Source organism: Oncorhynchus tshawytscha, linkage group LG28, assembly GCF_018296145.1.
Source record: "Oncorhynchus tshawytscha isolate Ot180627B linkage group LG28, Otsh_v2.0, whole genome shotgun sequence".
Lineage (NCBI taxonomy): Eukaryota > Metazoa > Chordata > Actinopteri > Salmoniformes > Salmonidae > Oncorhynchus > Oncorhynchus tshawytscha.
The window spans coordinates 21,103,070-21,129,262 of NC_056456.1; the positions used below are offsets into that span (position 1 = coordinate 21,103,070).

At 39.7% G+C, this 26,193-nt stretch overlaps 2 protein-coding genes across 4 annotated transcripts; one reads left to right on the forward strand and one right to left on the reverse strand.

The window, feature by feature from the left end:
* Positions 1 to 17: 17 nt before the first annotated feature.
* LOC112226907 (transient receptor potential cation channel subfamily A member 1) lies at positions 18 to 12,357 on the forward strand. The gene is made up of 28 exons (XM_024391570.2): positions 18 to 78; positions 305 to 492; positions 739 to 889; positions 1,111 to 1,286; positions 1,690 to 1,797; positions 1,964 to 2,072; positions 2,195 to 2,340; positions 2,891 to 3,027; positions 3,132 to 3,180; positions 3,276 to 3,375; positions 3,473 to 3,573; positions 3,959 to 4,128; positions 4,600 to 4,764; positions 4,948 to 5,062; positions 5,297 to 5,463; positions 5,630 to 5,720; positions 5,831 to 5,890; positions 6,024 to 6,122; positions 6,358 to 6,428; positions 8,241 to 8,415; positions 8,516 to 8,605; positions 8,875 to 9,044; positions 9,191 to 9,320; positions 9,486 to 9,677; positions 9,767 to 9,835; positions 10,403 to 10,507; positions 10,838 to 10,947; positions 11,168 to 12,357. Exons 2-28 carry the CDS (start codon positions 421 to 423, stop codon positions 11,355 to 11,357), a joined length of 3,318 nt encoding a protein of 1,105 aa, XP_024247338.1. The 5' UTR covers positions 18 to 78; positions 305 to 420; the 3' UTR covers positions 11,358 to 12,357.
* LOC112226908 (dnaJ homolog subfamily B member 6) lies at positions 11,125 to 26,193 on the reverse strand. Of its 3 annotated transcripts, XM_024391571.2 has the most exons (10): positions 26,003 to 26,193; positions 23,571 to 23,658; positions 21,514 to 21,623; positions 18,811 to 18,876; positions 18,552 to 18,662; positions 15,616 to 15,759; positions 15,037 to 15,283; positions 14,745 to 14,815; positions 12,353 to 12,535; positions 11,125 to 12,024 (listed from the first exon to the last, which is right to left on the reverse strand). In XM_024391571.2, the coding sequence occupies exons 2-10, from the start codon at positions 23,633 to 23,635 to the stop codon at positions 11,954 to 11,956; spliced, it is 1,068 nt and encodes a 355-aa protein (XP_024247339.1). In that variant the 5' UTR covers positions 23,636 to 23,658; positions 26,003 to 26,193; the 3' UTR covers positions 11,125 to 11,953. The 3 variants fall into 3 exon arrangements, with proteins under 3 accessions (XP_024247339.1, XP_024247340.1, XP_024247341.1); XM_024391572.2 differs by lacking the exons at positions 11,125 to 12,024; positions 12,353 to 12,535 and adding an exon at positions 13,984 to 14,429 and having other exon boundaries at positions 26,003 to 26,192; XM_024391573.2 differs by lacking the exons at positions 11,125 to 12,024; positions 12,353 to 12,535 and having other exon boundaries at positions 13,984 to 14,815; positions 26,003 to 26,189.

Consider the following 26,193-nt stretch of genomic DNA (forward strand, 5'->3'; position numbering starts at 1 on the left):
CCAAATGTCTCTATATAAACCCCCTCTCTAATAACAGCAGACACTAGAAAGCTCATCTCACACCCAGAGAACATAAAGGTAAGAACATAATGTATTATATCTTATTGGTTGGTCTCATTGGTATAATAAAATTAAAATAAACCTACTATAATATTTTACAGCAGGTTATGCAGCCTGCTGGATGTGTTTATTTGCAATACTGTATGTTTTTTATGTATACTCCGTGCTTATGCATTGACAGATATTTACTGTAGATATTAATATGTATGTTGAAATTGAAATTCTCTGCTCTTACCCATTGCAGAACATACTATTATTCTATGCATTCTGTCACAAGCCAAACCACATGTAATGTTGAAGTCCTTGTGGAAATGTGGACATGAATAGAAAAGCTTGACAAGCCCCTTAAAGACAGGCCTGATGCAGGACAAGACCTATCAGTCTGTGATGTACGGAGATGATGCTACACAGATTTCTGACAAAATATTTGAGGTAAGTAAAAAACAATGTACATTTTATAACATATCTTTTTTAATAGAATATGAAGGCTATCATTTAAAAAAAATATAGAAATATTTATTGTACTGTACATTTTTGATTAAACATATATTTTATTCTGGGTTTAGAGCAGATTCAAAGTTATGAATAATGAATAATCTGACTAAGAATTCAGTTTGTAGATGTGGTAGTGTAGACCATATCGTAATAGAGTACTGTTCTGTGCTGATGTTGCCACAGTGGGCTCTTCAAGGTGACTCGGCAGAGTTGGAAAAGCACTCAGCCCACCTGGGTGTCCGTGACCATGCCAATGCCAGCCCTCTGCACTATGCCACCTCACACGGGCACATTAGCACCATACAGCTCATTGTGCAGTTGACTGGTCCAGATGGTAAGACTTACATATTTACTTATGTATTTATGTTAATATAATTATTATATTAATAAAACTTGAAACTATTTTTTGTTTATGCAGTGGTACCACGGGTCATAGGGAATATCTTCCTTATTGTCCCCACATTATCCCGCAAATCTGGACTTTTTTAGTTTTATCAATTGTATATTATTGATGTATTGAAAAAAAAAAATCTCTTATCTGTGACCTTGGTGAAGAACTGAGTGCCAGTGATGAAGAGGGCAACACGTCATTACACTGGGCTGTGCAGAGGACCCAGAGAGAGAGCTGTGCTTGCCTTCTGGACCTGGGAGCCAACCCGAACATCCTCAACCGCCGCCTCATGTCTCCCCTACACATGGCTGTCAGCCTCGGACACAACACTCTCATCGAGGTCCGTCCCCTACCTGACCCCCCATTCACCTCTACTCTAGTACACCGCAATTATAGCACACCTCTATTCTTTAATACACCTCTATTATACTTCTAAACTCTAGCTAGCTCACCTCTATGTAGGATGCTATTATTTATTCAGTCTAATAACATATATTATATGACATTAGGGGTGGCAGTTAGCCTAGTTTTTAGAGCCTTGTGCCAGTAACAGAAAGGTCGCTGGTTCGAATCCCAGGGCCGACTAGGTGAAAAATCTGTCATTGTACCCTTGAGCAAGGCACTTAACCCTAATTGCTCCTGTAAGTCACTCTGGATAAGAGTGTCTGTTAAATGACTAAGATGTAAGAAGAAACGTCTAATGTATATGATACTATATTATATGTAATTGTGTTTTTCCACAGCTATTGCTGTCTCACAGCAACACGGATGCCAACCTGGAGGGAGACCTGGGGAACACACCTGTAATGTTGGCCTGCTGTGTTGATAACCATGAAGCTCTCCATCTACTTGTGTGTGAATATTGAATATATGGCCACTGTATAATTTTCAAATGGTTTGTTCTTGCATGTTTGAACAAGGAGACGTGTGTGATTAATTGTTCATTATTGGTGTCCTACATTAGTTTTTTGTAATGTAACTGCTACTAACTGCACTAATTTCACCTGCTGTTCTCAGTTTAAATATGGAGCCAGACTATGTCAACAGAACAAGCTGGGGCATTATCCCATTCACGCAGCAGCCTTTGCAGGGGCCAAGAAATCAATGCAGATGGTTCTTCAGAAAGGTAAATAAGAAACAGATGTCTCCGAGCCCCAATGTCCCTCCTACTGTACATATTGTTTTGTATTTTGGTAATCAAACAATATTCATCAGATAATTCTTACACACTCATTTTCTCTGCTGAAGGTGAGGAAGTAGGTTACTCAATTGAATCGCACATCAACTATGTGGACAAATCATTCAGTACTCCTCTTCATCTGGCCGTCCGTGGAGGCAACCTGGAGGTGATCAAACTCTGCATAGAACAGGGAGCTAAAATGGACCAACAACAGGTATTTCGACTGGTGATGATGAAGTTAAGAATCTTTTGACATGTAAATAATCATTCAAACTGTACCTACAAATATCATATACCGTATACTCATGTGTCTGGATGTCAAAATCTAACACAAAAATAACTTTGGTTCTTCCTCAGAACCATAGACAAAAGCACATATATTTAGAAGGCTTCTGAGTAATAAAAAATACCAATTAGAAACCTTAATGATCATTTTCTTCCAATAGAAAACAATGTAAATATCACAGGCATTCATTTGAAAGGTTCTTAGAACTGAGATTCATACAATGTGGTACGGTAAGTAACAATAGGTTATTATGCATCCATAATCATCCACCCATAATTAGTACATGATCAGTTCATGTTACTCCCACGAGACATTGGAAGATGACCACTAAATCTAATCTGTAATCTTTCATATCCTGACATCATTTCAAATTGGTCTGATTGATTGTAATCTATTTATTTTTTATTGAACCTTTATTGAACTAGGCGAGTCAATTAAGAACAAATTCTCTGTCGTGTCTTTGTGCTTCGCTTTACAGTGTGACAAATCCACAGCCCTCCACTTTGCCTGCACCCAGGGAGCAACCGAGGCCGTCAAACTCATGCTATCAGCACATGATAGAGTCTGTGATGTCATCAATCTCACAGATGGCACTTGCCAAACTCCACTGCATAAGTAAAATACTGTAGTGTACACCGTATGTATTTTCATTGGACAATGTTTTGGGGTAAAAATGATATGCAACTTTCTTAAGTTTGTATCATGTGTTTCACCAACAGGACAACAATATTTGACCATGTTGAATTGGCTGAATACCTCATTTCAAAGGTAAACAGAACATGAAAAGAACCACCTGAAAGAGAACAGAATTAATATTTCCGGTGTTCGTTAATCTTATCCTATTCATATTTCTTATTTGACAGGGCGGAGACATTAATGCCATTGACTGTAAGGGTCATACCCCACTGCTTTTGGCAACAAGTTGTAGCGCATGGAAAACAGTGAGCCTTCTTCTTACACATGGTAAGTATCTCAAAGAAAGGTGTACGGTATGTCTCCCACATTTAGTTTACACTATTGTATGGTTTGTTATAACCATGTTCATGATCTCCTTTTTTAGGGGCTAATTTGAAAATAAAAGACAAACATGGCTGCAATTTCCTTCACCTTGCCATCTTGCAGCCTAAAGGTCTGACAAACCTTCCTCCAGAATTCTTAAAGGTAATATTCTACCATTCATCGACCTGACAGAACTTTTAATAACAATGATGAAGCCTCCAAAATGACCACAAGGTCCATGTTCATTTTTAAGGCATAGTCATAAGTTCTCAATATTGCAAAGATGAGCTCATATTTTTCGATTCTTGTGGGGATCTTGTAGGAAGATGTAGTGCATTACTGCCACCTATTGTAGAGAAGTTGAAACAAACGCAACACTGTTAGGCATTGTATTGAAGGTAAAATATTGAGACCATGTATTTTCTAGTAACATGTAGAATCAAACCATCACTATTTGCAAATCATTGTTCGATCTAGAGGACAGTTTACACTTGGTTTGTTAAACTCCTGAGGTGACAAAGTTCTCATATCATCTGTTCCTACACAGTGCAGCAGTGTGAGAGAGCTCCTGGATGCAGAGGACAATGAGGGTTGTACTCCCATGCACTATGCCTGCAGACTGGGCATTCCAGAGTCAGTGAAGAACATGCTCAGACTGAACGTCTCACTGGACCAGAAGTCAAAGCAGAAAAAATCTGCACTGCATTTCGCAGCCGAGTGAGTTGCTTCTGAATAAATTCTATCCTCTAAACCTTTAATACATGACTGACCAGTTGACTTACCTTTAAAGCAGCAATCAGCAGTAGAAACGATAACAAAACAGCCTCCCCTTCCCTGGTTTGGTAAAAAGCTGAGGGATTGGGCTGGAGAAATGTAATCGCTCTCAAATTCATAGACAGAGGAATGGATGCAAGGCTTGACCATCTATGATATCAACATTATAGTTTTAACCATGTTTTGGGGCTATATAGTGTTTGTTTACATTTTCTTTGTTTACAAACCTTGGAGTAAAACACACTTATATTTTGCATTCTGATGGGGTACGACAGTTGAGCTAAGCTCATAAGTTATATTCTTCAAGAATCAATGGGTACATATCATGAATGTATAAGTCCGAGAATGGATGTGCATATATTATAGAATATTTGTCTTTGATAACATCTCCATGAGCAATCGTTTCTATTCCAGGTATGGGAGGATAAACACCTGCCACAGACTCCTGGAGAGCATGACCAACACCAGACTGCTGAATGAGGGAGATGAGAGGGGTATGACTCCCCTCCACCTGGCGTCCCGTGGCGGCCATGTTATAGTGGTGGACCTGCTGCTGCGGAAAGGAGCGCTGTTCCACAGGTACAGTACTTCAGACCTGCTACACACACACACCATTATTACCCTCATCAGCACCTGTAGAGGTCCCCAACCTCAATTACACTACGGTCTGTTGAGTGAAAACCAGGGTCTTTATCTTTTTACTACTTTTCCCATTTTGAATCAGCTGCAGTAGTAATGAATGTTTACTGTATGCCATTGCAGTGATTATAAAGGTTGGACATGTCTACATCACGCTGCAGCAGAGGGATACAGCCAGACCATTATCATACTCCTGGCATCAAATATCAAACTGCTGGACAAAACAGATGAAGACATGGTTTGGTTTATCTCATTTTCTACATTCCCTTACCCTGAGGTGTGCTCATCCTGGTCTTTTTCCTTTTTATTTTGCTTAAGGGTTGTAAGATGTCTATGTTGAAATACAGAGGAAGTATTCCACTTATACAGATATCATTATTCTTTCTAAAAAAGTTCATCGAAATATTATAGTTGCAGGTACATACAATCCTCTGTTCTGATTTCAAAGTGCTATGTTTTACTGTTGGTGCAGAACACAGCGTTACATCTGGCTGCTAGAGAGGGCCATGTGGCTGCAGTGACACTGCTCCTGGACAGAGGGGCCCAGATAACGCTCAACAAGAGTGATGCCTCCTTCCTCCACGAAGCTGTTCTCAACGGCAGGAAAGACGCAGCCATCGCTGTCATCCACAATGAGAGGTTGGTCCAATGTTGTAAAATACAGTGGATACTTATTCTCGTAACTACTTACAGTATGTGCTGTTGTGATGCTTTGACAGTACAGTGATGTGTTTGACGATTGGTATTGAGTTGAATTGCATGACAATGTCTTGTTGACATGTACAATATAACCTGCTTGTTTCAGATGTGCTGAGGCTATGCTATTGTTCGAAGTGAAGTCAACTAAGCGATGCGTTGTCATGGACATGATAGAGTTCCTGCCAGAGTCATTCAAGGTTAGTTGTATCCAACAAACTATGCATGAAGGAAACTATCATAAAGGAAATGGATACAAATCTTTCCCATTTCCCAGTCAATGTTGCAACGGTGCAGTGTTTCTCCACAGCATCTTTTGGACACTTGTGTAAAGGAGTCAGATGATGACATAAATAGTACCAACTACTCTGTAAGTCTGTTCTCTCTATTCTATATCTGATATGACTTATTTAAAACTCAGAATCATTATTGCTTAATCAAATTCTAAAAAAAGTTCCAGTTAGGGTATGTGTTGTAATATAATACTTTTTTTTATACAACAGATCGAGTACACTTTCAGATGGCTACAAGCTCCCATGCATGTCATTAAGCTTGCAAAAGCAGACAAAAGCTTTGACTTCCAGCCTCTCACTGCTCTGAACGTGAGTATCCACTGTAATACTGTAGACTGAACTTCACAGTTTTCAAACGTGGTATTTTGCTCCAGAGTTAAGGGCAATGAAGTTACCCCAACTAACATTTTAAAACAAAACGGTACAGTATCAGGAACAGGTCATAGGTGTATTTGTCATTCCCACAACACAACATTGCTGGATAAATGAAAGGAAAACATAATTATCTGATGTGTTGTCAAAGTGTGTGTATTGTTTTTACTAGTACATGGTGAAATTTAACCGCATAGAGCTTTTGACCCATCCTGTCTGCAAGAAGTATCTGGAAATGAAATGGTGAGTGACAATTCTAGACTGCATATACCTGTATATAGTGTACAAACGTTAGCATCATCCTACTGTCTCCAACACTGTAAATATTGGCACCATCAAATGAAAAGTTGTGTATGCCATGCTACTGAATATAGTAGGTCATATACAGTGAGGAGAACAAGTATTTGATACACTGCCGATTTTGCAGGTTTTCCTACTTACAAAGCATGTAGAGGTCTGTAATTTTTATCATAGGTACACTTCAACTGTGAGAGATGGAATCTAAAACAAAAATCCAGAAAATCACATTGTATGATTTTTAAGTAATTAATTTGAATTTTATTGCATGACATAAGTATTTGATACATCAGAAAAGCAGAACTTAATATTTGGTACAGAAACCTTTGTTTCCAATTACAGAGATCATACGTTTCCTGTAGTTCTTGACCAGGTTTGCACACACTGCAGCAGGGATTTTGGCCCACTCCTCCATACAGACCTTCTCCAGATCCTTCAGGTTTCGAGGCTGCCGCTGGGCAATACGGACTTTCAGCTCCCTCCAAAGATTTTCTATTGGGTTCAGGTCTGGAGACTGGCTAGGCCACTCCAGGACCTTGAGATGCTTCTTATGGAGCCACTCCTTAGTTTCACTGGCTGTGTGTTTCGAGTTGTTGTCATGCTGGAAGACCCAGCCATGACCCATCTTCAATGCTCTTACTGAGGGAAGGAGGTTGTTGGCCAAGATCTCGCGATACATGGCCCCATCCATCCTCCCCTCAGTACGGTGCAGTCGTCCTGTCCCCTTTGCAGAAAAGCATCCCCAAAGAATGATGTTTCCACCTCCATGCTTCACGGTTGGGATGGTGTTCTTGGGGTTGTACTCATCCTTCTTCTTCCTCCAAACACGGAAAGTGGAGCTTAGACCAGAAAACTCTATTTTTGTCTCATCAGACCACATGACCTTCTCCCGTTCCTCCTCTGGATCATCCAGATGGTCATTGGCAAACTTCGGACGGGCCTGGACATGCGCTGGCTTGAGCAGGGGGACCTTGCGTGCGCTGCAGGATTTTAATCCATGACGGCATGGTGTGTTACTAATGGTTCTTTGAGACTGTGGTCCCAGCTCTCTTCAGGTCATTGACCACGTCCTGCCGTGTAGTTCTGGGCTGATCCCTCACCTTCCTCATGATCAATGATGCCCCACGAGGTGAGATCTTGCATGGAGCCCCAGACCGAGGGTGATTGACCGTCATCTTGTACTTCTTCCATTTTCTAATAATTGCACCAACAGTTGTTGCCTTCTCACCAAGCTGCTTGCATATTGTCCTATAGCCCATCCTAGCCTTGTGCAGGTTTACAATTTTATCCCTGATGTCCTTACACAGCACTCTGGTCTTGGCCATTGTGGAGAGGTTGGAGTCTGTTTGATTGAGTGTGGACAGGAGTCTTTTATACAGGTAACGAGTTCAAACAGGTGCAGTTAATACAGGTAATGAGTGGAGAACAGGAGGGCTTCTTAAAGAAAAACTAACAGGTCTGTGAGAGTCGGAATTCTTACTGGTTGGTAGGGGATCAAATACTTATGTCATGCAATAAAATGCAAATAAATTACTTAAAAATCATACAATGTGATTTTCTGGATTTTTGTTTTAGATTCCGTCTCTCACAGTTGAAGTGTACCTATGATAACAATTACAGACCAATACATGCTTTGTAAGTAGAAAAACCTGCAAAATCGGCAGTGTATCAAATACTTGTTCTCCCCACTGTACAAAATATATGTTCATGCATAGTCACCTGCGAATACTCACCATATAGTTTATTTTATCTGTTTAGGAATGCCTATGGTATGAAAGTGCACCTGCTAAATCTGGCCATCTACTCACTTGGTCTGGGGCCTCTGACACACATCATTCATACACTGAAGCCTGTCCTCAACACCAATGTCACCAATACCACGTCACCGTCACCATCACCATCAGTCAGCATGGTGACCACATCCCTTGACGAGGTGCAGTTTAAGATCTGATTACATCCACAAGACATTAGACGTATTTTTAAGTGTATGTGTCTCACACACCAGTTCAATAATAACTTCTTCATCTTGACAGCAATGCTACATAATCACCACATGCATGTTCCTGATTCTTGCCATGAGTCTGTACGCAGTTGGCAAGGAGCTTGTGCAGATAGTTCAGCAGGTAATCATAGACATCTAAAGCTGTTCTAAATACTGTAGCCCTAAGCCATGATATGTGATTTATCTGGTAGTGCGAATCAACATGTCAAATATATTGTAACGTTAACCCAACACCTGGCGACCTTGTCAAGGGGTTTGGATCTCTTTGCTTAATGGCTAAGGTGTTGGGTTGACAGTTTCTGGAGCGGGGTTCGAGTCCCAGTCAGTGCTACCCCCTGGAATTTTCTACAATATTGAAAAATAAGTTGATGTAATTTGTTTCTATTCAAGGGTTCAAAGTACTTCTATGATGTGACCAATGCATTGGACTGGGGTGCTGCCATCAGTTCTCTGTTGTTTGTGATCCCTTTACTGATGGACCTGAAGGACACATGGCATTGGGAGGCTGGGGTAGTGGCAGTTCTTCTATCCTGGATAAACTTTCTGCTCTATTTCCAACGGTATGGACACTGAAAGTTATTTTTGCCATAAAATAGTGTAGGTTTACTGAGACCCATCTTTGAAGTAACATTTATATAAATTGATGAAATAAATGTATTGATCAACAAAAGCAATTTTAACAAATACATTTACTCTTGGTCCACAGGTTTGAACGTGTTGGGATCTACGTGGTGATGTTTTTAGAGATTGCAAAAACTCTTATAAGCATCATTGTACTCTTCTTCTTCCTGCTGCTGGCATTTGCCTTGGCGTTCTATGCCCTGATGCTAGATCATGTATGTTTACAGGACCATATAGATATACAAATGTGATGATTGAACATTGTATTGTGTCTGTGAAAAACAATGTCTGTGAAAATCTGTTTAAAATGGCAGATAACTTGTACCTGTATTTGTATAATGCATCACTACAATTACTTGTTCCTACATTGTTGTTCCCAGAAACTTTTTGAAAATAGAGCTAGCATACCGCTAGTAATCATGCAAACATTTGTCATGATGGCTGGAGAACTCAACTACCAAGAAAATGTCCTGAAGCCATTTCTGGGAGGGATTCTGCCGTTCCCATATTTGACCTACTGCATTTTTGTTATGTTCACCTTTGCTGTGCCCATTCTCCTCATTAACCTAATGGTAAGTCCTAAAATGCTACATGAAGCCATTTACCTATACTCCCTTTATAAACTACTGATGCTTCATTACAACTACATATTGTGTGACAGATTGGTTTGGCTGTTGGTGACATAGCAGAGGTACAGGCGAATGCTGAGCTGAAGCAAATTGGAATGCAGGTGTGTTTTGTCTTCTTTGTTGTGCTTTTTCAAACTCATAAAGCATTTTCAAAATCTCTACTAGTGATTGACTGGCAGGATCTTAAAATAAGACATACAGTGCGTGAAAAAATATTTGCAACCTTTCTGATTTTCTCTATTTAAAAAAAAACCTGAATATTATCCGATCTTCAACCAAAACCTAATATTAGACAAAGGGAAGCTGAGTTTACAAATTGCAACAACAAAAAAGTACACTTATTTTATTTATTTAATTAACAAAGTTATGCAACACCAAATTCCACTGTGTGAAAAAGTAATTGCCCCCTTACACTCGATACCTGGTTGTGCCACCTTTAGCTGCAATGACTACAACCAAATGCTTCCTGGAGTTGTTTATCAGTCTCTCACATCGCTGTGGAGGAATTTTGACCCACTCTTGAATGCAGAACTGCTTTAACTCAGTGACATTTGTGGGTTTTCAAGCATGAACTGCTCGTTTCAAGTCCTGCCACAAAAATAGAGAAAATCAGAAAGGGGGCAAATACTTTTTCACGGGACTGTATATTATAAATCATTATTCAACAGATTGAGCTTCACACTAGTCTGGAAGAGAAAATGCCATACTGGTTAATGAAGAGGGTTGATCAGATCTCACTCACTGAGTACCCTAACAGAGCCTGTGACGGAAAGGTATGTCCCTTCTGATCATTTTTTTTCAAGAATATGTTGCTAACTGTCATTTGAATGTTTGTATAAAATTGAAGGGCTTTCAAACTAAAGAACATAACAAATATCTTGAGATCTTCTCAAGGGACTTTCTTTAGTTTATAAATTGATGATCTATAACATTTTTGAATCACTTAGTTTAAAGGATTGTTTAATCAACTAATATTCCACATGGAAATATTCATGGAGAGACGTGGAGGTTGCCCAAGCCCATCATAGGACACTGTTAGTATTTGGTATGGGAGGCGCTTGGTAAACAACATAGTCATGAATAGTTTGAATCTCCTTTAACAGAGAGAAATGTTATTTGCAATGCTGGGTATGGCGCATGAGAGAACCACTCTCAACCTCACCTCCCATCCACCTACACCTATGGAACAGGAAATCAGTAAACAGAAGTACAGGTAAGTACTTAGTTCACACCAGTTGTTTGTTTGACCTTATTTAAATACAACAGCAGAGCAATACACTACAAGTATTAACATTCAAATGTTTATCTGCATTTAGTTTATCAGTATTAAAAGATGTATGAGTATTTAGTGCAGTCTGCAAATGTCTTATTAAGTGCCTCCATTCTACACTCCTTTTGAGACTATTCAAATAGATCATCTATTCATTCTCCAGGTTGAAGGAAATGTCTAATATTATTGAGAAGCAGCACAACCTTCTGAAGCTGATCGTTCAGAAGATGGAGATCAGTTCAGAGGCAGAAGAGCACGACGGTCCTCAGCTGTTCCAGGGCTACAGGGACAAGCCCCTCCCCTGTCAGAGCAAATGGAACCCTCTGCTGAGGGCACTGGCAGCCAGGAAGTAACAGCAACATATATTATCATGGGCTGTTTCCTACTAAATGCACTGTACACAAAACCATGGGTTGGATTAAGAAGGAATGTCGGGGTATGGTATCACCATTGTTAACAAAAGAAGACTTGGTGCATCCTCCTTGATTTGGACTATTATTAATACACATAACCACCCCCCCTGCAACTACCACCACCCTTAAAACGTATCATATTTTCACCCCTGCACATCACCCATCCAATATTGCAGTTAAACTAATTGACATAGTGTTCCTTTACTAATGCACATTACAGTATGTAAGGAAACACAAGTGTCATGATTTAAAATCATTTCAATTGTCATTTGCATGGTTTTCTGAATCATTTGGTCAAATATAACCACATGGGGATGTTTGCTCTTGGTATTTTCGAAAGGTCATAAGATAGTATATATACTAGAAAAGTAGTCAGGATTATACATTTATAGTATGTGTGCATGCTTGATAAAGAGCTTTTAGCACCCCATATTTAAGTGTCCTTTAAACAATATTACTTGTTAAGGGTGTATTAATGACATGTTGTTTACGTAGCTGACTAGAAGGACAAGGATCTGATGTGTATACTGAATCCATTATGTTTTTCTCTTTTTGGCATCCTCTGTGGGCTCGGGCATGGGTTTCTTCCTCTTGTTTTCACTGTGTCCTGGAGAGAAATACATTTTTTTTTTAAAGGACAGCTTATTTGAGTGTCAATCCAATGAGTCCAGGACCCGTATTCACAAAGCGTCTCAGAGTAGATGTGCTGATCTAGGATCAGGTCTCTCCATGTCTTATTCATCATTTAAAAGACAAAAGGCTTTGTGAACACAGGCCCAGAACTACAGTATGAAAACTATTGATAACACATTATTACACTTTGAGAATTGAATGCCTACACATGTTCTCCAATCAATGAATCTTGTAAGTAAAACAATAGCCCACTGTACTATTATGGTAATGTTTGGGCGTCATGTATTAAAATGGGTTCTAACCTGAAGCAGGGCTCCTTCCCTCCTCTCTGTCTGGATTGGGACTGTGGGAGGAAGTCTGGGAGGAAGTCTTTACATGATGAGGAGGACGGGAAACAGGGGACCGGGAGGCGTGTGCACTAGAGGAGTGTGCAGTAACAGTTTGTCTGCACTCCTCCTGTTGGACTGCGGCATTAGGCTTTGTCCCTGAAGAGAGGAATGGGGGTGTTGTAAGTACCAGTTACCTCCTACAGTACATACAGTCTTCAATAGGAAACCCTTCAATGGATTTCCATGCATGGATCAGGACAGACATGGAAATAAATTAACCTAAACAGGTGCAACCATCGATGGATAATGTTGAACTGGACAGTTAATTGAAAAATGCATAAAAAGGGACATGGCAGAGACGTTGTAAAATGCTGCAAAATCTTGAACAGGCCGTATTATCGCGAGTGGCAGCTTAGTCAATAAGCTGCATTATTTTGGGGCATGGAAACACAGGAGAGAGATACATGCTGTATCGTGTGTGTAAGAGAAAGAGAACAGTCTGTTGTTCTATATTGCATCTTTTTTTTAATCCTCAACAACGCTAAATATTTCCCTGTAAATAATAATCCCCATTGCCGGCACTGGGCATAAGAGTTTGTTTTTAGGAACTTACTATTAAGAGTTAAAATACAAGGTGTAATTTCAAAATGTGGTAATGTATCAGCAGTTTTTCTCTTGTATTGTAATGCCAGTCACTCAATTAAGATGTCAGCTTAAAAAATAAATAAAAAATTAGTCTAACCAGCTATCTACACCTTGTAGTAATCATGGCCGAATTACTGACCAGGCACACACAGGACATGTGCCCAGGGGCTCTGACCTCCAGGCAGCCCTAATTGATTTTGTTAGTCACTCTTACTCAAGATATCATATGAATATGGCATAAGTCATGGCAAAATGTGTAGAATTTCAGGAAATTTGCTTAAAAATTTGTTGAAAATTATCTTTAAAACTGCAACATTGTCTCTGTACCCTGTAGCAAAATGTGTAGAATTGCAGTAAATGTACATAGAAATATAACCAATAATAATTCTCTCCGCCGTCAACAGGGGGACCAAGAAAATGTTTTTAGCTGCAAGGTGGTGGGGGGGAGGGGGCACCTAAACCAAATCTTGTTTGGGCCCCCAAACCAAATCTCGTTTGGGCCCCCAAAAACCTAGGGCTGGCCCTGGCCTGAAATGTAAAAATGGAGAGTTGATCATCTCAGAGATACATGTGAATGAGGCGAAACAATAAATGCATGGAACTTTGTCAAGTTGCCTTTACCCAAACTACAATAAATTGATTATGGTCCTAGTAGCTCTCATGCCACTTTATTATGGACTCAGCTGACCCATTGATATTATGCACATGGCAATAATATCCCCCACTGATTATGCCTTCACACCACAAAGATAAGTAAATGACTAAGCCATTTCAAGAAAAAGACTAAAGAGAGAACACACGTAGAAAGATATCTAGAAGATAGAAAGCACGTCCATGCAGTTAGTACAGTAGCATGCACTCACACAGTTACCTATCCTCTGTAATTAAAGTAGCATTTAGCAACTCATGACGATGAATTGCTTGTTCTGTTAAAAGAAACCGCACACCACGCCACCCAAGACTGTTCGTCCCATCCTCAAAAAGGATGAAATTCATATTTATTGATTTTAAATTGTTTTACAAAGTACACAAAATTTGTTGTATATTCATATATAATTTATATAATGAATCATTAATTTGTGCATGGTTATGCAATAATAACATTAAGATTGAGGAACATTTATTGGCATACATGCTGAAATGAACAAAAAAAATTAAAAATACACTCGTATTAGAACAAATAAAATAGCATATTAACACTTTCTACACGCATTTTACAAAAAATGTTTTACTAACAAAGGTTAGACAAGCAATTAGGTCGTAAACAGGGTTTTAAAGCAAGGGTTAAGTTTTCCAGTTCAACACTCATATTAATGTCCAGACGAAAAAGCCAAGTCATGCTTTATCTAAATGCACAATGCGTTCCTTGTCCAAAACACCATCAAAGGCAATAAGCCCATGGAGACTGCAATAGAGCAAAGAAGTGCATACAGAAAGACAGTACAAACAAAAGTTGTCTGGTCCTAACTTACCCAAACGCAAGTAAAAACACACCATCCTAAGCCAAATTGTTGACAGCTCCAATTCATAAATACATTAACAAAATGCATAGAACATTTTATTTTCCTAATGGACACCTTGACCTACAAATGCTAACAAGGGAAAAACCAAAAGTACATACATCCAAACAATGGTATAACATTGTTTTTTTAAGCTCAAGTTTGTGCTGGTAATGTTCCAGGAGATTACTTGTTATCCAGTCGCAGTAGTTGTTCCTTACCATTGATGGTTAGTGATCTTAACTGTCCGTCTTCTTCCACCTCTACTCGTTCCTGTCCATTCTCCACAATTCTAAAGTATGGGGGAATTTAAGATACATTTTAGTGTTCCTTTTCTAAATCAATGCACTTCTAAAAGAAGCAATGGTAAAGGACACACTATCATCAGATGCTATCTAGCCTAATTGCAACTAGCCATCTACTGTTCTATTCCCCCTTGAAACCATCACAATTAAAGACAAAAAAATATCAACTTCACTGTGTGGTTAGAGAGCTACTACTAATCTAAAGTACCTTTTTGTTGTGATTTTCCTGCCGTTGATGAATTTGGTGGAGGTTGACACAGAGCGGAAGTTGCCCATCCCACCACCTCCACCCCCACCTCCACCCCCACCGCCAAAGGAGGTGGAGAAAGCAGTGAAGCCGCCGTGGCCGCCGCCTCCTCCCAGATGACCCATGTGGCCCATGTGACCCATCTGACCCATGTGACCCATCTGACCCATGTGACCCATCTGACCCATGTGTCCAAAAGAGGTAAAGCCTGTCAGAGAACAGAGAAATGGCATTCACTCATGGATCCATAACAAACATATCTAAATGCTATGGTTTGATAGCTGTAGGGGAGAGAGGGGTAAGTTGTGCCAAATAATTAGTGAAGGCCCTTTATTTCTAGGAAATCATACAGAAAAATGAATGTCACAAAATATTTAGGAAAAGGTCATCATGGAGTCTGAAGGAAGAAACCACATGAAAAAAAGTGGTATTTCCCAAGAAAATACAGTGTGAACTGGTAATTAGTTACATGTAATAATATCATTTAAAGGTTTGTTTCTTTGGAATACATTTTTCAAAGAGGGACCAGTGTTTCCTGACCTGGTTCAAATGCTGTAAAACCTGCACCAAAGGGTGGGAAGCCTCCGAATCCCCCGAAGAAGGGACCCCCCGTCCGACTCCTGCTCACCCCCCTGTGGTGCCTCCGCCCTCCACCAAAAAACTCATCCCCAAACGGATCCCCTCCTGCATGAGAAGAAAAGAAAAACCGAGAAGAGAAGACTTCAGTTTCCAGATGACAACTCAAGCTATAAACAATGAGAAATAGACTGCAAGCTGTCAGCTATAGGTCAGCAGGTAGGTCGCTAGTTCGAATAATTGAGCCAACAAGGTGAAAAACTGCCGATGTGCCCAAGGCACTTAACCCTAATTGCGCCAGGGTTGACGTTGCTAATGGTGGACCCTGAAACAAATTTCTGGGGGTGTCCAAGGGGGAGTTGGGATATGCAAAAAACACATTTGCATTTCAGGACAAATGTACAGTGCCTTCAGAATGTATTCATACCCCTTGACTTATTCTATATTTTGTTGCATTACAGCCGGAACTCAAAATGGATTAAAATGATATTTTATACACAATACCCGATAATGACAAAATTAAAACATGTTTTTAGAATGTATTGAAAATGAAATATAGAAATATGTGATTTATACAAGTATTCACACCCCTTAGTCAATACATGTTAGAATCACCTTTGGCAGCAAGTCTTTCTGGAGAAATCTCTAAGAGCTTTGTACACCTGAATTGCACAATATTTTTAACTCTGCCACTTGGGAACATTCACTGTCTTCTTGGTAAGCAACTCCAGTGTATATTTTGCCTTGTGTTTAAGGTTATTGTCCTGCTGAAAGGTGAATTTGTGTCCTAGTGTCAGTTGGTAAGCAGACTGAACCAAGTTTTCCTCTAGGACTTCACGTGCTTAGCTCTATTTGGTTTCTTTTTAGCCCCAAAAAACTCCCTTGTCCTTGCCGATAACAAGCACACCCCATAAGATGATGTAACCACCACCATGCTTGGAAATATGAAGAATGGTATTTAGTGACGTGTTGTATTTACCCCAAACACAAGTTCATTTCTTTACAGGTTTACTTTAGTGACTTATTGCAAACAGGATGCCTGTTGATGAATATATTTACAGGCTTCCTTACTTTCACTCTGTCATTTAGGTTAGTATTGTGAAGTAACTACGATGCTGCTGATCCATCCTCAGTTCTCCTATCAGACATTAAACTCTGTTTTAAAGTCACTATTGGACTTCTCTCCAGCAACGGAGTTAAGAAGGACGCTAGTATCTATGCAGTGACTGGATGTATTGATACACCATCCAAAGTGTAATTAATGACTTCACTCAAAGGGATATTCAATGTCTGCTTTTATTTTTTTACCCATCTACAAATAGGTGCCCTTCTTTGCGAGGCATTGGAAGGTAGTCACTGGCATGTTTTATCATCAGACCCAGCTTTGCCAGCTGAATTTAAGTATCCACCACTTACTGTATATAGGAGGTCGCAATTTACATGATAAATTGGTTCATGCCAACTGCCAGCAACAACAAACAAAAAAATCAGCCAGTCTCTTTTATGCCCTCTTCCGAATGGTAGCTATAAATGCAGAGGTTGTGCATAGTGCAACAATATGATGAAGTGTGAATATTTCTGCCACCCACATACAGGAAAACGGTGCCAAATAAATTACGTGCTCCAACACCCATGTTAACTACATTATTAAATGTCCACGTGGGCTGTGCTACGTAGGTAAAACTTCTCGCTCTCACAGAGACTTTGTGAACATAAAAGTTCAATTAGGAGAAACGACAGGGATTATCCAGTCGCAGTACATTTTAATGACCCAAAACAAGACATTTCTACCTTTAGATTTTGTGACAGAGAAAGCTAAGATATCAGACAGAGGTGGTATAAATAATACTCTAAGCAGAAGAATGACAGATTTTTTCACTTAGGGGTGTACTCACTTTTGTTTCCAGCGATTTAGACATTAATGGCTGTGTGTTGTGTTATTTTGAGGGGACAGCAAATTTACACGGTTATACAAGCTGTACACTTACTACTTTACATCGTAGCAAAGTGTAATTTCTTCAGTGTTGTCACATGAAAAGATACACTCAAATATTTACAAAAATGTGAGGGTTGTACTCACTTCTGTGATATACTGTATATTGTGTTGTAAATGTGAACATGAATTATGCCCCTATCAAGAGCAGTGAGCAGGTTTCTTATTTTATTCAACTCTTACCATGCACCTGCAAAAAAGATAGGACAGATGTGTGAGTGCCTTTTGAATTTTGAAGATAGTCGTTCAAACATCATGTTAAACATTAGTTTTGCACAGTTTGAGTGCATGCAACTTGTTAATCACATGTATACTGCTGAACTTATTTAGACTTGCCATAACAAAGGGGTTGAATACATATTGACTCCAGACATTTCAGCTTTTAATTTTTCATTAATTTGTAAAAAAATTCTAAAAACATAATTCCACATTGACATTATGGGGTATTGTGTGTAGGCCAGTGACACAACATCCCAATTTAATCCATAACACAACAAAATGTGGTGGAAACAGTCAAAGGGTGTGAATAATTTCTGAAGGCACTATAAGCAGGACATAAATAAGTAACCACCAAATGATTTGTATTATTATATAAATAGATCTAATAATTGAAAGTGAATGTAATGCAATTTACTAACCGTAAAACTCCTATTTAGTAGATGCTCTGAACTAAATGATTAATATTATCAGTTGCTAGAATAAGCCTTCTAAGTCTATAGTAACCAACCCAACATGGTCCTCATAAAGGACGACTGGCTCCCTCTTTCATCTCTGTCCTTCATTCTCTTTGCTCGCCTATTTCCTACTGATTGTCCCTCACTTCCGTCTGCAGCTCGCTCTGACAACAATACATATATTTTCACAATGTCTTACCAATACTCAAAAAACAATACTCAGAAATGCTCACCAAAGAAATCAGCAAAAGGATCTCGACCCCCAAAGAACTCCCTGAAGACGTCTTCTGGATTGCGGAACGTGAACCCTTCGTTGAAGTGATCACCATTGTGGTAATGTCCACCTAAATGAAAACAAAGGTTAAATATGGTTAGTGGAAATAATAATAAGTGTTATGATTGTTTATTACAGATTTACAAAATTAACACTTCCACAAAATAAATGCATACATTTGAGATATCCGCCAAGAGCCTAATAAAGAAAGGACTCACCACCTCCGCCATTGTTTGTTGTTAGACCTTCTTTACCATAGCGATCATACATGTTCCTCTTGTTGGCTACAACAGAAAATAAAACAAAAGTCAACTCCCATCAAAACAAAGTGAAATTACTCAAACAGCATGATAACAAGTGAAAAACACTATGCTTGCCAAGTGTTCAGGTGGAAATCATTCTGGGTCAGTACCTGCAGATCAGCGTACATCTCTTATTGGATTATTAGGGGGAATTTCAAAAGGAATCAAATGCAATCTTTTTCAACCTCAACTACTCACATTGCATTAACACATAGTTCAACAATAGCATAACTGTTGTGGGCGCTGCTATGATATGTGAACAAACCGTTTCCTTGACAAGAAAAAAATATATATTTTGGTTAGATGGACCTTACATGTCATGGATGCCGATATCAGTACAGTATTCATAAATATCAAACAAAAGTTGAAAAATGCAACATGTCAAAGATTTTACCGAGTTAGGGTTCAAAAGGAAATCAGTCAATTGAAATAAGTTCATTAGGCCCTAATCTATGGATTTGACATTAATGGGAATACAGATATGCATCTGTTGGTCACAGATACACTACATTACCAAAAGTATGTGGACACCTGCTTGACCAACATCTCATTCCAAAATCATGGGTATTAATATGGAGTTGGTCCCCCTTTTGCTGCTCTAACAGCCTCCACTCTTGTGGGAAGGCTTTCCGCTATATGTTGGAACGTTGCTGCAGGGACTTGCTTCTATTCAGCCACAAGTGCATTAGTGAGGCCGGGCACTGATGTTGGGCGATTAGGCCTGGCTCGCAGTCTGCCCCTTCCAATTCATCCCAAAGGTGTTTGATGGGGTTGAGGTCAGAGCCCTGTGCAGGCCAGTAAAGTTCTTCAACACCAATCTTGACAAACCATTTCTGTATGGACCTCTCTGAAAAAGGAAAGGGCCATCTCCAAACGGTTGCCAAAGTTGGAAGCGCAGAATTGTCTAGAATGTCATTGTATGCTGTTGCGTTAAGATTTCCCTTCACTGGAACTAAGGGGCCTAGCCCAAACCATGAAACAGCCCCCGACCATTACTCCTCCTCTACAAAACTTTACAGTTGGCATTATGCATTGGGGCAGGTAGCGTTCTCCTGGCATTCGCCAAACCCAGATTTGTCCGTCAGACTGCCAGATGGAGAAGCGTGATTCACCACTACAGAGAACGCATTTCCACTGAGTCCAACGGAGGCGAGCTTTACACCACTCCAGCCAACGCTTGGCATTGTGCATGGTGATCTTAGGTTTGTGTGTGGCTGCTCAGCCATGGAAACCCATTTCATGAAGCACCCAACGAGCAGTTCTTGTGCTGAAGTTGCTTCCAGAAGCAGTTTGGAACTGGGTAGTGAGTGTTGCAACAGAGGACAGACAATTTTTAGACGCTACGCGCTTCAGCACACGGCAGTCCTGTTATGTGAGCTTGTGTGGTCGACCTCAACATGGCTGAGCCGTTGTTGCTCCTAGACGTTTCCACTTCACAATAAGAGCACTTACAGTATACTGGGGCAGCTCTAGCAGTGCAGAAATTTGACAAACTGATGTGTTGGAAAGGTGGCATCATATGATGGCACCACATTGAAAGTCACTGAGTTCTTCAGTAAGGCCATTCTACTGCCAATGTTTGTCTATGGAGATTGCATGGCAGTGCCCTCAACACCCGTCAGTAACGTGTGTGGCGGAAATAGCAAAATCCACTAATTTGAAGGGGTGTCCACAGACTTTTGTATATATAGCGTACCTTTAAAAATATTTATTTAAGTTTGAGCGTGGATCATAAAACCAGTCTGGCTGGTGTGACCACCATTTGCCTCATGCATCGCAACACATCTCCTTCGCATAGTATGCAGGCCATGGAAGACCTGGGACATTTTCAGCTTCCAGGAATTGTGTACAGATCCTTGCGACATGGGGCCCTGCATTATCATGCTGAAACATGAGGTGATGACAGCGGAATGGTACGACAATGGGCCTCAGGATCTCATCACGGTATCTCTGTGCATTCAAATTGCCATCGACAAAATGCAAGTGTTCATTGTCCGTAGCTTATGCCTGTCCATACCATAGCCCCACCGCCACCATGTGGCACTCTGTTTACGACATGTTTACGCATGCCCAAACGACGCTGGCTTGGTAACATGTGGTCTTCGGTTGAAAGGCTGGTTAGATGTACTGCCAAATGTTCTAAAATGACATTGGAGACGGATTATGGTAGAGAAATTAACATGGCATTTTCTGGCAACAGCTCTGGCGGACATTCCTGCAATCAGAATGTCAATTTCTCGCTCCCTCAAAACTTGAGACATTTGTGGCCTTGTTTTATATGACAAAATTGCACATTTTAGGGTGGCCTTTTATTGTCCCTGGCACAAGGTGCACCTCTGTAATGATCATGCTGTTTAATCAGCTTCTTGATATGCCACACCTGTCAGGTAGATCAATTATCTTGGAAAATTAAAAAGGCTGACTAACAGGAAGGTAAACAAATGTGTGCACAAAATTAGAGAAATATATGTTTTCGTGCGTATGGAACATTTCTGGGATATTTTATTTCAGCTCATGAAACAATGGAACCAACACTTTACATGTTGCGTTTATATTTTTCCTCAGTGTATCATAAACTGTTCTCTCGACTTCAAACACCTTTCAAAATGTATGACTTACCATCTGACAGAACTTCATAGGCCTCAGAAAGTTCCTTGAACTTTTTCTCTGCCTCTTCCTTATTTTCTGGGTTTTTATCTGGATGCCATTTTAGTGCCAATTTTCTGTACCTGAAAGTTTAGAAATACATTAGACAGCAACTCAATGAGCCTGTTTCATACTAAATGTCATTATCCCAGTATAGATCACACATTTAAAATATCAGAAAAAGCCATATACATCTAGTGCCAGTCTATTGCAGGGATGGGCAACTGGCAGCCCCCTTTTGTGTGCCCGCGGATCAATAATCCAAAACATTTATGAAAAATAAAAAATAGAATAGCAGTTAGAATAATAGAATGCAATTTCCAAACGTGGTTGTGCAGCAACAGTTTCTCTTATGTCAGTCACTCAATTAGTTACCTGACGACAAACTGAATTCTTCCACTGCTTCATGTTCACTACAAACTGTACTTCAGTCAGACTGCCATTGTTGAAGTCGTTTGTGGTGAGGTCAAAATGAGGGGTGTGATACAAAAAAAAGTCATCAGCAATTCGATCATCTCTATCCAATCAGTCTCAACGCCAATGATGTATTTTCAAAATGCCGCTTCTCCCAAGTGTGCTCTGGCTCTGGCCCAACCCACTGGTTTCTGGGACCAACCAGAATGGTTAGAATGTGTTTGAGTTCTAGAAATTGTCGGGGAGGCACTCAGCTCCAGACTCATTGCGAACTCCGGAACAAGGAGTTTGTGTAGCCAGGCAACTCAATTAGCCCATGTCAGATAAAATTATTTAGATTAATGTATCAATCTAAACTTGTAGTAATCATGATCAAATTATGGACCGGTGGGTCTCCATTGATTTTGTTGCTCACACTCAGATATCATATTAACATACCATGAGTCAAGGCAAAATATTCCTTAGGGGCCCCTTCTGACTGCATGTGTGGGTACACAGACACGCAAACCACTGCAGCCCCTCATGATGAGTTCAGATCAAAGTTGACCCTTCCTGACCTTTTGGAATACATACAGTGCCTTCAGCAAGTATATATACCCATTGGCGTATTCCACGTGTCACAGCCTGAATTTAAAAAATGAATTCTCACCCATCTATACACAATAACTAAGAGCTTTGCACACCTGGATTGTACAATATTTGCAGATTATAATATATTTTCAATTCTTCAAGCTCTGAATTTGGTTGTTGATCATTGCTAGACATCCATTTAAGTCTTGCCATAGATTTCCAATTTCCCCAAACATAATGCTTTGTATTCAGGACATAAAGTTAATTTCTTTGCCACATTTTTTGCAGTATTACTTTTGTGCATTATTGCAAACAGGACGCATGTTTTGGAATATTTTTATTCTGTATAGGCTTCCTTCTTTTCACTCTGTCATTTAGGTTAGTATTGTGGAATAACTTCAATGTTGTTGATCCATCCTCAGTTCTCCTATCACAGCCATTAGTTTTGATGTCACCATTGGCATCATGGTGAAATCCCTGAGCGGTTTCCTTCCTCTCCAGCAACTGAGGTAGAAAGGAGTCGGACATCTGTATCTTTGTAGTGACTGGGTGTATTGAAACACCATCCAAAGTGTAATTAATAACTACACCATGCTCAAAGGGATATTCAATGTCTGCTTTTTTTTTTTTTTACTAATAGGTGCCATTTGCGAGACATTGGAAAACCTCCCTGGTCTTTGAGGTTGAATCTGTGTTTGGAATTCACTGCTCGACTGAAGGACCTTACAGATCATTGTTTTGCACACAGAGTTCGTTCGTGCAACGTATTATGTGACTTAAGCACATTTTTAGTTCTGAACATATAACAAAGCGGTTGAATACTTATTGACTCAAGACATTTTAGCTCTTCATTTATTTAATTTGTACAAATGTATAAAAACATAATACCACTTAAACATTATGGGATAATGTGTGTATACCAGTGATACAAAATCTCAATTAAATCCATTTTAAATTCAGGCTGTAATACAACAAACTGTGGAAAAAGGCAAGGGGTGTGAACATTTCTGAAGGCACTGTATACAGCACTTGACAAGGATACTTACGCTTTTTTAATGTCTTCCTGAGATGCATTTCTTTGGACACCTAAAATGTGATAATATTCCACCATGGTTTTGTAGAACTTTTTCCAACCTGTGTAAAGAGAAAACAGTAAAGTATAATATGCAGGACTGCACATCTTAAACTAGTTGAGTTTCTCAAATCCACTATATATGCATCTCGGTGGAGTTGGGTTGCGACGACTGTGGGAGGAGCATACCTCCAACTAGATTGAGTCGCTGTCAGTGGTTGCATTTGACAAATGTTTTAGTAAAAAGCAATAATTTCAGAAATCAAAGAAAAGCACGCAGCTCGGGTGGAAAAACAGAGGTACACGGAAAGGGTGTAAGATGTTTATTTTGACAAGTTATGACTGACAGCGACTCGATCTAGTTGTCTCCACTCAACTCCATTGATGTGATCAGTGGTGTGTATTCATGGATGCCAATGAAAGCCAGGTTTCCCCAATAAATACATTAAAATGTATAACATAATTATCTTTAATCTCTCTGTGTTTCCAAAATGTTCTGTCAATTTGCAAGAGGCTGAATCTCACTGGAGAAATCATCCCAGCTAGGGAAACAGCACCCCTCTGTCTCAGTATGTGTAGCCCATGTATCTATGTATTCTAATCCATCCATAAATGAGTATGCTGTGCCACTGGCCTGAGACAACTGAAGTTCAATATGTAGCCTAGGAGTCTCACATTAACAAACTAGCTAGCCCATGAAAGGAAGTCAGGCTAGCAATCATTTCAGCTAGCTAGTCTTTGACAACAAAAAGAACAAGTGTACTGTATGACAGAGTCATAGACCGTTTTGCCAACATGAGTGAGAAGGATGGCATTGGCATTCAACTAGTCTACAAGTAGGGCAAGTCAACATTTCTTGTTTTAATTGCACGCACACACACACTATTTAGCATCATTGATTAGACTCAATTGTTTTTGGTATCTAAGTTAGCTTAATAAACCGAAAACAAAGCCTATATAGTCTTGTTGATTTGATGATGTTTAAATTATTAAGTTGAAATGGTGCTGGAATAGCAGAGGCAGTGCTCCTGTTATCTTTGTGCTGACTTACAGTAACTCCATGGTTCTAAATCAGTAGTTGTTTAGTAAACTGTTGAAAACATTAACTTGCTTGACCATGCTGCAGGTGACATAACTGTTTGTATGCAATAATTGCTTTTTGGACTTCACCAGACAGATGTTGCTCTCTGGTTTTGTGATGAAACAAACGTATGCGTTGTTGAATTTATTCCACCACTGTGTGACTTGTCTTTTTGTGGTCACTGCCTTATTGTATATCATGGTGGTGTATGAACTAATGGGTTATAAAGCAAACAATGTAATTATCCCAACATAGGTTGTAATATGGCTTTTTTACTCGCTTAGCTTGCTCAGTGATTTTACCCACGCACCGTTACAGGATGTGATGTATATCATGGAGTTGAGAAAAACGTGGCTAATCTTATACAAACTACGGTGCAAATGGCCAATCATTTCCCCGGGATTCAGGGAACAAAATATCCAAGATAACAATGGAAGTACCAAAGCACCTTGAAAATGGGCTAATCTTAGACTCCAATTACTTTATCCACCCGAGACTGGCCTGGCAGTTGTCTAGTAACTAATTTGTATGTCTGAGTGACAGCTGGAGGGTTACGGTGCCATAGGCTTGATTGACAACCCCCCCTCCGAGTCAACCACAGGGGAAAAGCTACAATAGTACGTATAATGAATCTGTACTAAGATTTACTAGTAGTGGGAAATGACGCGATGTGCTACGCCTGCTAGCCAGGTATGTGTCAGCTAGCTAGCTACTGTTTAGTTATGTAGCTATTTTTTACACTTCAAAATAAATGTAACGTTATAGAACTTGGCACAGTCTCATTTTTCTCTTTCCACCATATCTAGCTAATGCGTGTGTGCTGCTCATTATGATAACGTTAGCGCGACAGCATAACCAGGGGTGTATTCATTATGCCAATAGTTGTAAAACGTTTCGTCTGTTGCAAAACGTTTTACAACAGAAAACATTTTCCAACGAAGACTCATTTCTATTGGACAAATTCCGTTTCGTTACGCTTGCTCTGTTTCCGTTTGGTTCTTAAACTGTTTCCGTTGCAAGACGTAATGAATACACCCCCAGTTTTGTTCGCCGTCCTGACTGTGCCTCCTAGCATGAAACATTAGCTAGCAACACAACACTAATAACACCAAAGCGAAAGACCATACGGAGTGTTCTAGCCAACATCTAAATGTTGCTGTAACTCGCGTTGCTGTCAAAATGACCATTATGACTAGATAGGTAATGCTAACTAACAGGCCAACAAGCTACTGCTAGCTAACGTTAATGTTTTTGTGATGGTGATGCCCAGCAATCAAACTCAAAGTAATGTGTCACTTGTAAAACAAAAGACGAAGTCAAATTACCTTGCTCTTCAGCGTCCCAGTTTTCTTTTATAGACGAATAAATTCCCAGTGCTGATTTATAATCGTTTTCCACTTAGGGTTATTCCAGAAAATGCTGCTTTGCTCCAGAGAAATTTCAGCAGCCTTGGGTTGTTTGTGGATTTGACGTAACATCCGGTTAGCGACTGCTCTTCTTCTTTGGTGTTTTGTGA